The 16,130-nt window shown below is 43.8% G+C and overlaps 1 protein-coding gene across 1 annotated transcript in view; it reads right to left on the bottom strand.

The window, feature by feature from the left end:
- Positions 1-768: 768 nt before the first annotated feature.
- LOC137353385 (histone-lysine N-methyltransferase KMT5C-like) overlaps positions 769-16,130 on the bottom strand; it is a 28,851-nt gene continuing 13,489 nt past the window's right edge. Inside the window, exons 7-10 of the mRNA XM_068019602.1 lie at positions 14,822-14,841; positions 13,139-13,275; positions 12,698-12,879; positions 769-11,568 (exon numbers count right to left, since the gene is read on the bottom strand). Of these exons, the coding sequence (XP_067875703.1) occupies positions 9,941-11,568; positions 12,698-12,879; positions 13,139-13,275; positions 14,822-14,841 (1,967 nt within the window). The 3' untranslated portion in view covers positions 769-9,940. The remainder of the gene's footprint in view (positions 11,569-12,697; positions 12,880-13,138; positions 13,276-14,821; positions 14,842-16,130) is intronic.

Genomic DNA, 16,130 nt, shown 5'->3' with positions numbered 1-16,130 from the left:
AGTAAACCTTCTCTGAACTGCTTCAAACGCATTTACATCCTTCCTTAAATAAGACCAATACTGTACACAGTGCTCCAGATGTGGTCTCACCAATGCCCTGTATAACTGAAGCATAACCTTCCTACTTTTGTAATGAATTCCCCTCGCAATAAACAATAACATTCTATTAGCTTTCCTGGAGGGATGACAACTCTAGAACACAGGCTGATTACCCCTTCCTCATCTAAAATGATCTCCCCCCCAAGGCACCTACCACTTAGCTTGGGTGAAGTAATGAGCCCAAGCCGTCATGCTTCTTGTGCGAGCTGAGACAGTGAGAGTTGGAATGCGATTTGACCAGGATATCAAGACTAAGCACAAGTCAGTCCCTCACTTTTTCTCCCCCTAGGAAGAGACAGCACCTCCAGGAGGGGAAGTAGGAGGTGGTGGGGGGTGGTGGGAAGGGTGGCAGAATTTCTTCACCTCAAAAACAAAAATAAAAGCCAGCACAACAGAGAGAATGCAACTTAGAAATGTTCATTTTATTTAGCCTGGGGGAAAATACACATTTTATTCAGTATGTGAAAGGATTCAAAAGCTGAGGTGTTGCAGTTCTTGGGAAAAATAATTTTAACAAGCACCAAAATAAAAGCAAAATACTGCAGATGCTGGAACTCTGAAGTACAAGCAGAAAATGCTGGAAATACTCAGGTCAGGCAGCATCTGTGGAGAGAGAAGCAGTTAACATTTCAGGTCTGTGACTTTGTATCAGAAGGTCATAGACCTGAAACGTTAACTCTGCTTCTCTCTCCACAGATGCTGCCAGACCTGCTGAGTATTTCCAGCATTGTCTGTTTTTATTTATAACAAGCACCATTTGAAATAAGAACAAGGGGATAAAATCACACAAAAAGACTTCCCACAGCTTTAAAAAAAAAATGCAATTGTGCCAACGATAAAAAGATAAATTTCAACTTGTCATTAGAATGTGGGGACTCTGATCGCCAAAGGTTTCAAGTGGATTTTTACCAAATGCGCATTTCATCCACCGATTCTAACATTCTTCCGTGCTGAATAGGAACCTCGCACATAATATCCACTGGTGTTTAGAATCTTCTTAAAAATAAGCTCCACCTCTTCCAAAATCATTTAATCATCAGTTGGCCTTTTCTCATGTGAGGCCACTCCCCTTGGTGGGGTACAGTCGCACAGGTATTGCTCCCCCAGTTGCCATTCTCAGTTTGTAAGTCGAGAGAGGGATGTTTGACTTTGTGAGGCATCACAACTGAGCCAGATTCTGTTGTTTAACATGCACGTTTTCTGGGTTTGGGGTGTAGTGGGGTGTGGAGTAGGATGGGAGATAGGAAAGAAAATCCACTGGTGTTCTCATTCCTGATCATTAACAGTAGTTTCCACTCAAATTACAGATTATCAGCCAAAAACATTGCTGTAAAACTAAATCATGAAACTCCTTTTTAATTTATTTGAAAAATTGTTGAATTTCCATATCCAGTTTGGTTATTTCATTACTGCATATCGGCTCCATTTAAAAATTAGTTTTTGAGACATGGCCACATCAAGAGGAGGGAGGAGGCTCATGTGGAGCATAAATCCTGGCACAGAATAGCTGTGTGCGGTATTTCTGTGCGGTAGCTTCTACGTACGGTATTACGCAAACCCAATATGTTTTTCACCAGTAAATTGTTTAGCCTGGAGAAGGACCACTGGCTGTAGGCGGCTTAAGGGTAGCTAGGGGTAAGAGGTACCTCTTAGCATTGCAGTACCAAATGTGCCCTCTGCAGGTATCAGTTCAATGGGCTGCAGGTGCCTCTCCAGGTAAGATTCAGTGCCTGCAGCCCAGAACAACTGCTAGTTGAAACAGTCCTACTTGCTTAGGAAGCTGGGACTGCATGTCACATTCACGTCTATATCCTAAAACAAGTGCCTTATGAATGATCCCAAAACATCCCATTTAGAACATGTGCGCTGGCAAGTTAGGGAATGTTCCGGCATCGTTATGCATGAACATTGTGCCACAACTGCCACTGGACTCTAACCTTCTGGCTGTTATTCATTACCTGCCTTGCAAAAGTTCTCTTGTGTTACTAAGGGCAATGACAGCCCTCCAGTAACCTCACCACTTTGGCCATTGGTTTGAGCATAGACGGTGACCATCAGCAGGTTATCCAGCAACGGAGAGCATTACAGCCAACAGACAAACATTTTCAACAGACCTGGACCCTGGTCAATTCTTCTCCCATCTCCTCCTGCTCAGGAATGATGGTGCAAACTGCAGCACCCCAGCAATAAAACTTTGCATCTGTACGGGTTGCTGCTAGACCAAGGCAGTGCCTTAATTTAATGGGAAATGGTGGGAGAGAGAGGCCTGTGGAATTATGGTAATGCCACCTGCTTTATAGCTGAATCTACGGTGATTTCCACACAACCTAAGTCGCAATACGGAAGTGGCTTTTTCTCAAGCTCCTGGTACCTGACCGGGAGCAGGTCCGTGACAAGTGACATCCTCAAAACAGAGATACTAGAGATACACAACTCAAATAAGAAATGCAGTCATTTTGTTTGTTCTCCAAATTTGGCATACTTTTTTCTTAGGTAAGTGTTTATGTATCATCTATCTCATGTACTCACATGTGTGTACACACACACACTCTCATGCAAAGCTACTGAGAAGGGTCATTTAAGACCACAAAGGCTTAAATTGACTATTGTACAGACTAGCCTTTTACCAGACATCAATTCTGTTCAATGGTTCAAAATTAGTTAGAGGGAGAACTGGAAATAATGGACAAGATAAGCATCGTTAGTCTGAATGAGATAGTCCCTATTACAAAAAGACAGATAAATATCTTTAAGCCATCCCAATGTCCTGATCTTTGTGGAAGGACTCTAGATGTTGCAGACAAACTTCGTAAATGTAGATCTAGAGTAAACAATGGATCATTGTTGTTGGAAGGTTTGCCTGCAATGTCTTAAGGCCAGCACTGGTGAGACTTGGACAATACAATATCCTGGGCACAACAGAGTTCCACATTTGTACCTGGGACTAACTACATGGCATGTTCCTAATCTCAACTGCACTGGCACAAGGTAAAAGTTATTTACTTCTCGGTGCCAGGGGAGGAGTGGGTGACTTCAGAGGAATAAAAATGGAAGGGCACTCAGTCCATCATACTTTTTTAAAAAATTCATTCATGGGATGTTGGCGTCACTGGCTATGCCAGCATTTATTGCCCATCCCTAATTGCCCTTGAGAAGGTGGTGGTGATGAACTGCCTTCTTGAACCACTGCAGTCCACGTGAGGTAGGTATTGTGTATCTTGTGTATCTCTTTGCACTGGGCATTGGCTCAAGAGTGGGCCAGCAACTTGTTCTGCAGTAACATTGCAAATGGGAAGAACATAAACGGCAAATAAGTGATAAACATCTGAACCACTCTCCAGCTGGAACATTTCTGGGATACCTCCAAAAAATGCGCTGCTCCATTCATTTATTTTACAGTGTTTCCTACTTAAAACAGCTCCCTTCCAGGCCTCTGCCAGCATCACTCACATCACAGAGTAAACATAAGCAGCCGGAGGCAACTATCCCACTCTGTCCTATAACAATAGGGAGAATCTCTCTCCCGGACCCCTCCCCCCGCTCCAAAACAAACACAAAAAAAAGTCTGGCCAAAATCAAAGGCACATCCCGCCATTCCGTGGCATCATTTGCTCTTAGACATGGATTGCTTTCAAATGAGATGTTAAACCGAGGTTCCATCTGCCCAATCGGATAGACATAAAAGATCCCATGGTACTATTTCGAAGAACAGCAGGGGAGTTCTGCCTGGTGTCCTAGCCTATACTTTCTCTGCACTAAAAAGTAATTATCAGGTCATTATCGCGGAACAGTTTATAGGATCTTGCTGTGCAGAAATTGGTTGCTGCATTTACTACATTACAGCAGCGACTACAATTCCCAACTACTGCATTGGCTGTGAAGTGATTTGGAATGCCCCTGAGGTGGTCACAGGCACTACATAAATACAAGTTCTTTAATGTGCAGCAGTTTCCACCCTCCAGTGCTTTCTTTCTGCCACCCAAGGCAGAAAACAGCCACTTTTACTTGGCAGCCTTCTGCTCTCCTCTCCTGAAGGCGCTGCCAGACACCCACCAGAAATTAGCCCCCAAGTGGCCAGTGTTCACGGATGGGCTTAGACAGCATGGATCAGCAGGCTAGTGCACCTTGGAAAGCACTGCAGCCAAACAAACCTCGTCACAACCCAACATTCACTAGCATGCAGTTTCCCCGTGTTGGGATCACAGGATGGCAGTCACAGTTACAAATGGAGGTCATTTTGCCCCGCTTACCTGTTCCACCGTTCAATGAGATCATGGCTGATCTGCATCCTAACTCCATATAGCCACCTGTGCGCCATATCCCTCAATACCTTTGGTTAACAACAATCTATTAATCTCAGATTTGAAATTAACAATTGATCCAGTATCAATTGCTGTTTGCGGAAGAAATTTCCAAGCTTCTACTATCCTTTGCATGTAGAAGTGTTCCTTAATTTCACTCCTGAAAGGTCTGGCTCAAATTTTTAGACTATGTCTAAAAACTCCCAAGCAGCAGAAATAGTTTCTCTCTAACATCCGATCCCCTTACTATTGATCAGATGTGAACTCTGGCCGAACTTTCTCCACCCCACCCCCACCACCTCTCGGACTCCAGGCCCTCTCGTTGTAGCCCTCCCGAGATTAAGTAACTCAGCACAGACTGGGATCAGGCTTGGGACGTTACTGACCTCTAACACCAGCTGGTACATGTATCCAACTGAGAACAATAACGTTTCAGAAATAGCAGTGGTTTGGTGAGGAAAAATTACTAATTCTTCCAAGCAAGTGACTACATAGAAATTTACTGAACAGAAACAGGCCACTGAGCCCAATTGGTCCATTTTACACTTATGCTCCACACGAGCCTCCTCCCATTACTTCATCTAACCCTACCAGCATATCCTTATATTCATTTTTCCCTCATATCTAGATTCCCCCTAAATACATCTATGCTATTCGCCTCAACTTACTCCCTGTAGTAGCAAGTTCCACGTATTCACCAGTCGTTAGGTAAAAAAGTTTCTACTGAATTCCCTATTGGATTAATTCATGACTATCTTATAATTATGGCCCCTAATATTTTCTTATTTCTAAAGCATCTTCTCTATGGAATGGTGTGTGATGTGTAGGCAGGCCACAAAAAAGGAGGGGAAAAAGAACATACAACTTGACGAAAAAGAAATAGTATATCTCCAATGTTCAATTGTGTCTAATAATTCAGCTCCTTCACACAGCCTGCCAGCTCTCTGATTATGGAGCTAACATATCTGAAATAAAAATATATTCTTAAAAATGTCAATAGAAATAGATGTAAAATCAAAAGGATACCAAATCTGATACCTGCCATAAACATTCCCAAATTGATCAGATTCATTAAATGGGTATTTAGTTACACCTTTAAAACATTTTAAAAGATATTACTGCAGATTGAGCTTCAGCAATAAATGCCATTGCTGTTATTTTGATCGCTATTTACTCCCAGACATCATAACTTTTAAATTACTGTTCTCGACTTAGAAAGTGATGACAAACATGCGTAGCAAGATTGATTGGGCATTGCACCCTTGTACAACAGTCCATGTGCATTTATCTAACACCTTTAATAAAATAAAACACCAACGTTGCTTTGCAGAAGCTAGGCGAAGAGTAATATGAGAAAGTTTGGGGACATAACTAAGCATTTCAGTCTCAAGGCTGGCCATTTAAATGAAAAGTTTCTTCAAAGGTTTGTGAATCTTTGGAATTCTCGACCCCAGAGAGCTGTGGATGCTCAGTCAGAGTATAGTCAAGACTGAGAACGATAGATTTTTGAGTACTAAAAGAATCAAGGGATATGGGGATTGGGTGAAATAGCAGATGCGCTGAGGATCATCTTCAAATCCTCGCTGGCTACGGGCAAAGTGCCAGAGGATTACTGCGTGCAGTTCTGGTCGCCACATTACCAAAAGGATGTGGATGCTTTGGAGAGGGTGCAGAGGAGGTTCACCAGGATGTTGCCTGGTATGGAGGGCGCTAGCTATGAAGAGAGGTGGAGTAGATTAGGATTATTTTCATTAGAAAGACGGAGGTTGAGGGAGGACCTGATTGAGGTGTACAAAATCATGAGAGATATAGACAGGGTGGATAGCAAGAAGCTTTTTCCCCAGAGTGGGGGATTCAATTACTAGGGGTCACGAGTTCAAAGTGAAAGGGGAAAAGTTTAGGGGGGATATGCGTGGAAAGTTCTTTACGCAGAGGGTGGTGGGAGCCTGGAACGCGTTGCCAGCGGAGGTGGTAGACGCGGGCACGATAGCGTCTTTTAAGATGTATCTAGACAGATACATGAATGGGCAGGAAGTAAAGAGATACAGACCCTTAGAAAATAGGCATCATGTTTAGATAGAGGATCTGGATTGGCGCAGGCTTGGAGGGCCGAAGGGCCTGTTCCTGTGCTGTAATTTTCTTTGTTCTTTGATTGGAGGTCTGCGAAAGTCATACTATTGTTTAAAAAGGGTACGAGGGGTAGGCCAAATAATTATAGGCCTGTCAGTCTGAACTCGGTGATGGGTAAATTATTAGAATCAATTCTGAGAGACAGGATAAACTGCCACTTAGAAAGCCACGGACTGATCAGGGATAGTCAGCATGGATTTGTTAAGGGAAGGTCATGTTTTACTAACTCAACTGAATTCTTTGAAGAAGTAACAAGGAGGATTGATGAGGGTAGTACAGTGGATGTGGTCTACATGGATTTTAGTAAGGCATTTGACAAGGTCCCACATGGCAGACTGGTCAGTAAAAATGAAAGCCCATGGGATACAGGGGAATATGGCAGGTTGGATCCAAAATTGGCTCAGTGACAGGAAGCAAAGGGTAGTAATCGATGGATGTTTTAGTGAATGGAAGGCTGTTTCCAGTGGCGTTCCACAGGGCTCAGTGTTGGGTACCTTGCTGTTTGTGGTTTATTAATGATTTGGACTTAAATGTGGGAGGCATGATTGGGAAATTTGTTGATGACACAAAAATTGGTTGTGTAGTTGATAGAGAAGAGGATGGCTGTAGACTCCAGAATGATATCAATGGTTTGGTTGAGTGGGCGGAAAAGTGGCAAATGGAGTTCAATCTGGAGAAGTGTGAGGTAATGCAGTTGGGGAGGGCAAATAAAGTGAGGGAATACACAATAGATGGGAGGATATTGAGAGGGGTAGAAGTAAGACACCTTGAAGTGCAAGTCCACAGCTCCCTAAAGGTGGCAGGACAGGTAGATAAAGAGGGGAAGGCGGCATATGGAATGGTTTTCGTTATTGACCGAGGTATAAACACAAAAGCAGGGATGTAATGCTGGAACTGTATAAAACACTGGTTCGGCCAAAGCTGGAGTATTGCGTACAGTTCTGGTCGCCACATTACAGGAAGGACAGAGTTGTTTTGGAGACAGTAGAGAGGAGATTGACAAGAATATTGAAAGTTGCAGCTATGATGCAAGATTGGATCGGCTAGGGTTTTTTCCTTAGAACAGAGGAGGCGGAGGGGTGACTTAATTGAGGGATACAAAATTATGAGGGGCCTAGATAGAGTAGACAGGAAGAACCTGTTTCCCCTAGCAGAGAGGTCAATTACCAGGGGGCACAGATTTAAGGTGATTGGTAGAAGGATTTGAGGGGACATGAGGAAAAACTTTTTCACCCAGATGATGGTGTGTGTCTGGAATTCACTGCCAGGAATGGTGGTAGAGGCAGAAACCCTCAATTCTTTTAAAAGGTACCTGGACATGCACCTGTAGTGCTGTAACCTGCAGGGCTATGGACCAGGTGCTGGAAGGTGGAATTAGATTGGACGGCTAGTTTTTCCGGCTGGCATGGACACAATGGGCTGAATGGCCTCCTTCTATGCTATAATTTTTCTATGATTATATTGTTCTATGGGTGGGAAGGTGGGATTGAGGTAGATGATCAGCCATGGTCTTATTGAATGGCGGAGCAGACTCCAAGGGCTGAATGCCCTACTCCTACTTCTTAAGTAGTTACAAGTTATTGCTGTGCCAAATTATTTGCCCAAATTATTAGTTATAGACAGGTTTCTCTGGAGGGCGGATAAGTAGTTTAAAAATCCATGACAAAACAATACAAACTATAATAAGATCCTGCTTTTACTTTAATTTCTATTTTTATGGAACTACCCTTAGCCGAACAGAATATTCAAAGAAGCAGCAATTTAACATCCTTATTTCAGTCTTTCGGACGCACAGGTAAGAGAAACAATTGCTTCTCAGTCGAAGATTTTTTTAAAACTCAGGCCAGGCCAGGAGAGGGAGCCTGCACGCACTCGCACATACATCATATTCTCATGCTGTGTTCTACAGACCCACAGACAGTGTTGTCAGGAGGGTATATTTACTGCAATGGTAACAAGAAGCTATATAAAAAAAAAACTTCAATGTTGAACTTCATGTGATATTCTCAAATCATCACATCAAATTACTCCCAGGCCCGGTGACAGACCTGCACCTACCCAGCATGTCAGCTTAATGCTATATAGCCCAGACTATTCTCTGCAGACACACCCCATGTTTGGGAGATCTGAATCTGGAACTGTACTACTGAGTGTTTTCCATAACCCCTTGTCATTACATGTTATAGAAACCACACTTTATGATAATTGGAAAAAGAACTGGGGCAGGTGAGTGATGAGGTGTTTTTTTTTTAAACATAGTAGGTTGTGATGATCTGGAATGCACTGCTGAAAGGGGCAGTAGAAGCAGATGGGGAAACGGGATTAATTGGATAGCTTTTCCAAAGAGCTGGCAGAGGGTGAATGGGCCAAATGCCCTCTTTCTGTGCTGCATCATTCTAGGAACCCTAGTGACAACATCAAGACTCCTTATCCTTGGACTCGTCTGAAATTTTCAGATCTAGTTAGAACCATTCGAGAAAAAGAAACCCACAAACATTCTTTATAGACTTCACAGACACAGAAAAGAAAAACTTTACTCAAAAAAATTTTTACTTTTCTTGTATGAGGAAGGATCTCAAGCACATCAGCCGATCGATAAGCACCAAAAGTTGTTATCCTGAGGTTATACGAAGCTTTACATATTCTCCCTGGGAGTGAGTCGAGAAGGTGTGAGAGAGTACTTCAAATTCTATTTAAAGGGACACTCAAAGGAAAGCTCTAACAAATCTCACTTTTGTGAGCTGTTCCTTATAGGCTACATGACTTGCCAGTTCATGAGCTACTTGCTTTAGGAACACACTGCCCAAACCACCCAGCAGGACAGACACAGCCACTTCCTAGTTTGCACAGCGATATATCTTTGTTCCTTTAAGCCCCCCCACCTCTCATGACTCTTGCAGTTCCAGGACACTTGTAGCTCTCTGGTAAATCAGCCAAGTGCCCTGTGAACCCAAATATTCAACCATCAGCAAGCTATTTGATCCAGTGTTTCCCAGCTGATTGTTCTCACCTGGGCTCTGAAGGTGCCTTTTCCAGTAGGGATTGGCTGATTCCAATCTCTCTCAATGACACTGTGGCCAGCTAGAGTGCCATCACCCCTGCTCCAGTTGAGATCAGCTGACACTCACACAGGTTGGGTATCAAAGCCCTTGGGCCTTCCTGTTCCACGATGGGAGAGCAAAGTCGATGTCAAACACAGCTCCATCATCACAAAGTGGCAAAATCGTTGTGCAAACTGGGGAAACAGCTATAGTTCAACCACTGACCTAACCGATAATATACGCAGGAGGAAATTTTACATTATCTCTCTATTCGTGCAGGAAAGATCAGAAACAGAATTTCTTTCTTTCCTTTCTGCAGAATATTTCTTTACAGGGAAAAAAAACCCACTTCCTGCCCCAATGTAATCCTCAGACAGAGTCTTCACTCGTCGAAGAGGAGATATCGAAGTCTATGGAACCATGGCTGACGACCAGACGCAAGCGTTTGGATCGAGCAAATGGGGTGAAAGCTGCGGGTCTTTTACCATCTTCCACCGAGGAAACGAAACAGTTGTGGGACAGCACACCCTCGGCGCACGCCCCACCCCGCGATGGCCCCAGCCTCGTCACCTCCGCGCCACACAACACCCTCATTTCCTGCGCGGAGCACGGGGAACGCCTGGAACGCTTACAGTGGGTTGCGTTATGCCATGGTTTATTACTGACTGCTAAACCCAGTCCATCCGTCATTTCTGTTCTCTCGCTGTTGGGCCCCTTCCTTTTGATGGTTTGCTTTGGTGACTGCTGACTGCCTGCTCTCCGTCTGCTCGCTGTCCTCTTGTATAGCCTCGCTGGTTTGCTCGCATGGGAGCACTGCTGAGCACGTTGCAAAGTCCTCAATGATCCGCCACCACCTGCCATTTGCTCAGACCCCATTTTGGAATCCAGCAAGCCATTCCCTCCCTCTTCTTCCATATTCAGCCTTGCAGCCAACCTCCTTTTAACATACCACGTGCGAGTGGCAGACTCGCAGATCTTTGAAACGTCTTCCAGAACGACGCGGACATCTCGAATTTCCGAGCATGTAACTCCGTAGCGTTTGTCCGCTGAAACTCGAGAGCCTTGACTGCAGTTTTGCTGAGGTGTTGTGTTGTCGTGTGCTTCATCCTTGACACTTGTTACAAGGACAGCATCCTTGCTCAAATCAATTTTCACAAAATGGGTCAAACCAAATGCTCTTCTTGGCAATATCTCTATGCTTTGTGAGCTCTTCCTCTTTTGATTTGTCCTCTTTCTCAACGCCCTCTTCCGCCTCCTCCTCCGCTTCCTTATCAGAGTGCCGCCCGACACCTTCTCGCTGGCAGTCTGTAAATGAAGAGGTTGACTTGGAGAAAAGGCTGTAAATGTACTTTGTTTGGATGATGCTTGGCCCAGTGAAGAGGGGGTCACTTCGGTTATTAAATTGAGAGCATTAAAATTCAAATTTGGCTTTGATGGCTTCTCAGGTTTGAGTTTCGATGCGAAGACTCCATCAGTGCTTGCAGCTTTCTGATTGGACACCTCTTCTGGCGATTGAGGGGCAATTGAGTCTGGGTCTACCTGTGGTTTGTCCCACAGACATCTCTCACTTTTTCTTGTAGCTGCTTCATTCAAATTGGTCAACGACCCAGCTAAATCTGCACAATTGTATAAATCCACTCGCAGATCCTTCAGGAAGACACCTTCTGGCATCAGGAATGTTGCTGGTGTTTCGGGATCAGTTTTCTTAGCCATGGGCTGAAGCTGCAATGTTGAGGAATACCCAAACCCCTGGTGAAGTCTTTCTGCCTTCCGCTTCTGCAATGCAGACTTCCTTCCACAATAAGTAGTCCTGCTTCCATTCTGCATATACTCCACTGAGCTTCTGTTGCTTGCAGCCTCCTTCCCTTTGTCAGCCTGAGTATTCTGCAGCTGCAATGCCATCGATGGCAACTTTGAATGGGCGCTACGTGGGGTCCGCCTTTTCCATTTTCCTCTTTTGCTCCTTCTTGAACTTAAGGAGAGCCTTCTGGCTGAAGCTGAAGTAAAAAAAAAGTAAGATTCAGCAAGCCTGCTCAGCATTGGCAAGTTCCAACAAGGTGAGATCCCAAAATGCAACTTATTTGCTCAATTTTGCCCTGAAGGCATTAATCTTGCTGCCACCTCACCTATATGCCCACTCTTTATGTGTAAGCCAAGACAGTGAGAATTGGAAGGCTATTAGACCATGAAGGACATCACGGCTGAGGTGATTCTGTCCTCACTTCACATCCACACATGCAATCCAGTAACACTCACTGCATAGCATTTAAACTGGACTATCTTTCCCTCACTATATCACAAGGATACTAGTGTCTTTCCACTAGTGCTGGCGTTGGAATTATCTAATAGTCCCTTTTTTTTTTGAACATGGCGGGGGGTAGGAGATACATAGAGCAAGTGCCCCATTTACCGTTGGTATTTACAACCATTGCTCTTTGTCTGCTTGGTCAGCAGTGAGGGGCATGCAGGCTGCTCCTGGCTGCTGCCTATGCCCCCAGTAGACACTTTATAACTCCGTAGTTAGTCCGCACCTTGAGGACTGTGTCCATCCAGTTCTGGGAACCAAGAGACAAAGGAGACATTCAAACAACGGAAAGAACACAAAATTGAGCAACAAGGCAGATTGCTATTCTGAGTTATGAAGAAAGATTGCAACCATAAAGAGAGGCTAATATCAACTTGACCTTATGGAGTTATATAAGATTGTAAAACAGTACGGAAAAGATAAATTCAGAAAGCTAAACAGTGAGAGTAGACAAGGAGGACACAGATTAAGGTTAGTAAAACAGCAAATTTAGGACTGATCAACGCAGGAAATGGAATTCCAGGAAGAGAAGTGGAGGTGAAAACCGTGGAAACATTTAAAAACCATGTGACTGTTGTCAGATCATTTTGGATAGATGAGCTAATTTGAGCCAAATGATCTTCCTCATCCGTAACTATCTTGTGAACAATATTTTCAACTTGCTAACCAATTTTAACGTGCTCAACCATTGTTAAAAGACTATCAATTCGGAGAACCCCTCGGAATATTGCATTCCTATTGCCACTCCAACAACAGCACCATAATCCAGATGCCCTGACCCTCCCAATAGAAGCGTAAGTTTCTTCTGTTACAGTACTCACTCTGCCACAACGCCTTTTCTGCGGTTTTCTGATACAAATCAACACGTGTTCCCTTGGGCCGCCTTCCTTTGCCTTTCTCTTTCATACGACTCAAGCGACTATCAGTGTCTCGCAGTCCGTACTTACAGAGTGCGTCCATCTCAACATCACGCTTCTTCATCCTGAAGGCTCCTTCTCCTCGCCTGGAAAGAGTAAAGATCAACTCTTTATTTTAAAATAAAAAAATGGGTCTTTATTTCTGATCTTTCACTACCTCCTAGCCCTTTCACATTTCTATGTCCTCTCACATAGGTGTTGTTGGTTGTTGCTGGTGTATGCTTCAGTGGGTGCAGACAGGTATTTGGCGGTAAAAGTCAGTGCCTGCGATCGTGATCCTCAACTTGAAGTTACTAACACTGGACTAGGTGGTCCGGGGAAACCCAGGGTTATTTTATCCCTTACCTTTCACATGTGTAGCATTCGCATAGCTCGTTGTTTTCACCAAAAAAACTGTCACCGTAGTAACAGGTGATCTCATCTCCGGGTTCAATGTCTCGAAGTACTTTGACACAGGCCCGGTCGCCTTCAGTAGGAACAAACTATGTAAGAAAAGAGAGAGATGCAAGACGAATATGAAACACAAAATGGAAGGTTAGTTGTGCATTGCACTGAAGTACCAATACCCTGTGTTATAGAAGAGTGGCACAAAGCTTCATGTTCTGTTCTATGAGTTTACACTCTTAGCTGTGTTATCTCTGGCATTCCCTCCCTAAACCTCTCTGCATCTCTACCTCTCTCCTCCTTTAAGTCGTTCCTTAAAACCTATTTCTTTCACCTAGCTTTTGGTCACCTGTCCTAATATCTCCTTATGTGGTTTGCTGTCAAATTTTGCTTGATAACGCTCCTGTGAAGCGCCTTGGGACTATGTAAAAGATACATGCAAGGTGGTGTTGTCGCCGTCATGAGGGAATGTGAAAGGTCAAGGCAACATGCTGCAGGGGAGCGAAAGGGAAACAGAGGGCTACTTTCATAGCCAGTCTGATTTCGGGGCTGGCCACTCACTGGGCACCAAAAGCCTGGGTTTTTAACAGTTTAAAAGATAAACACACAGTGAATTGATGGACATTGGTAAAAGTTAATTCATTGTTTAAATCATCCCATCCCATTACAGTCCCCACCTCCACAACACAAGGACTGGACAAGATGTTTGTAATTTCCCAACCTCGCCCAGAACCTGCCTCAGTGTCTACTTTTGGACTTGGCATATAGCGGCAGTCCTCTGAGCCGATGATGTCCTATTGGGTCACAGTGTCAAGAAAGTAAATGGGGGGGGGAAATAATCATTTAAGGAAACGGCTCACCGATAATGAAATGTTATCTGATCTGCGAGCAAAGGCACTGGCTGGTGTAATACTGAACCTCATGGAGCAGGAAAATTTCAGGGATTGTTCCCATCTGTATTAAGTTAGCATGCCTCAGTCCAGGAGACAATTAGGGAACTTTAATTCGACACAACACTCTGGAGCTGTGGCTCGCACTCAATTACAAGCAAATGTTCACAAAGATCAAGTGAGTAAAGAAAAACCGTTTACATCCTCAGCACCTGCCTAAACACAGTCGATGAACTATTTTTGAAGAAGTCCCTGTTCTTTTGTAGCCTAATATGGCAACCAATTTCCCAAACAGCAAGTGAGGTGAACGACCTGTTACTCGGCTTTGGTAGCATTGGATGAGGAATAATTGTTGGCCAGGAGAACTCTTTTTTAAAAATTGTACCATGAGAACATTAATGTCCACCTGAACAGCAGACAGAGCCACGGTTTAACATCTCATCCCAAAAAAATCAGCATCTCTGTCAATGCAGCACTCAGAGTACTGCACCGAGATTTCAGCCTATATTATATACTCAGGTTTACTGCAGGGTTGAACTCCGAATCTGCTGATTCAGAGCCAAGCGGACACTCCATTGTGAGTTTGTAATGTCATGTGAGGAGGGGAGGAAAAGCGAGTGAAGTGATAGGAATTTTGGAATAGTTTTGAGCGTGGCACTGCAAGTCACAGGGCAAAGCCCCTGGTTCAACACGTGGTAGTTGCTACTACGATATAAAATCAGCTGAGAGAACATGAAAATGGTTGCTCTCTTACCTTACAGTTTGGCCTGCAGTCTTCAGGACACAAAGAGAAAAGAGAAATACTAATTATTACAAGTAAATTTACTCGAACATGCACCTTTCAAAAAAATACAAACTTTTGAGGCAATTTATCTTGAGGAATATCTGGCTTAAAAATAACACATTTCTGTTGACCCTGATAATACATGGACTGTTTGGAATAACAGCAACAGAATGAAGTTCACCATTAATTGATTTGGAACACTGTTGACTGCAAGTCCATTCTGTTTGTAGAAAGGACTTTGATATAAGACAGAAGATGAATAGTCTAAAGGGCTCAAGACAAATAAATACCCATACATAGATGATATTTATCCCAGAGGATAGGGCAGGAGATTTCAGAGGCATCAAGGATCATTAAGAGGGATCGAGAGTGATATAAGCAGACTGGAAATATGCTAATGCGATGCCCGTAGTCAAAGAAGCCGACAAAATCGGCAACTATAGTCTTACATGAATACCGTGTACAATAGCGGAATTGATTAACGGCGTATATGTGAGGATAATCTGTACAATAACAACCTAGTAAACAGCAGTCAACATGGATTCAGAAGGGTCCGGAGCCACCTAAACAAACCTCCTTGACTTCTTTGAGGAAGTTACATCCTAAGTGGACTGCGGGAAACCCCATGATGCGGTTTACCTAGGTTTCCAAAGAGCTTTGCTAAAGGTTCACATGAAAGGCTGCTTAACTGAATGCAAAGCTGTGCAGATTCAGGGTGAACCCTGGGAATGATTAAGAAATGGGCTTAAGGATACAAAACGGGTACTTGTTAGAGGATTTATGTAAGGTGGGTGGGGAAGAGCACCAAACTGAGATGGCTCAGGGCTGGGATCATCATTGTTTCTTACATAAATATGCAGAATGGCAGATGAAATTTAATGCAGACAAGTGTAAAGTGTACATAGAGGGGAGAAAAGTGACATCTGAGTGAGTCTGCAACTTTAATACTAATTGGTGCCAATTTATCAATAGGTTTGTGCTGCAAGCTCACACTCATTGGGAACTCAATGGAGACTGCTCAAAAATCAGTTCAATTAGAATCCTTAGAACCAGAGATAGGGAATTTCTGTTTCATCAGATTGGGTTGGATTCAAATCCCAGTCCCAGAAAATGTGCTAACCGAATATAACGTAAAGAGTGACAGTGGCGCAGTGGTTAGCACCGCAGCCTCACAGCTCCAGGGACCCGGGTTCGATTCCGGGTACTGCCTGTGTGGAGTTTGCAAGTTCTCCCTGTGTCTGCGTGGGTTTTCTCCGGGTGCTCCGGTTTCCTCCCACAA

The sequence above is a fragment of the Heterodontus francisci genome, chromosome 41 (assembly GCF_036365525.1).
Source record: "Heterodontus francisci isolate sHetFra1 chromosome 41, sHetFra1.hap1, whole genome shotgun sequence".
Lineage (NCBI taxonomy): Eukaryota > Metazoa > Chordata > Chondrichthyes > Heterodontiformes > Heterodontidae > Heterodontus > Heterodontus francisci.
Note: the sequence above shows the minus strand (reverse complement) of the source record. Positions and strands in the feature narration are given on the sequence as shown.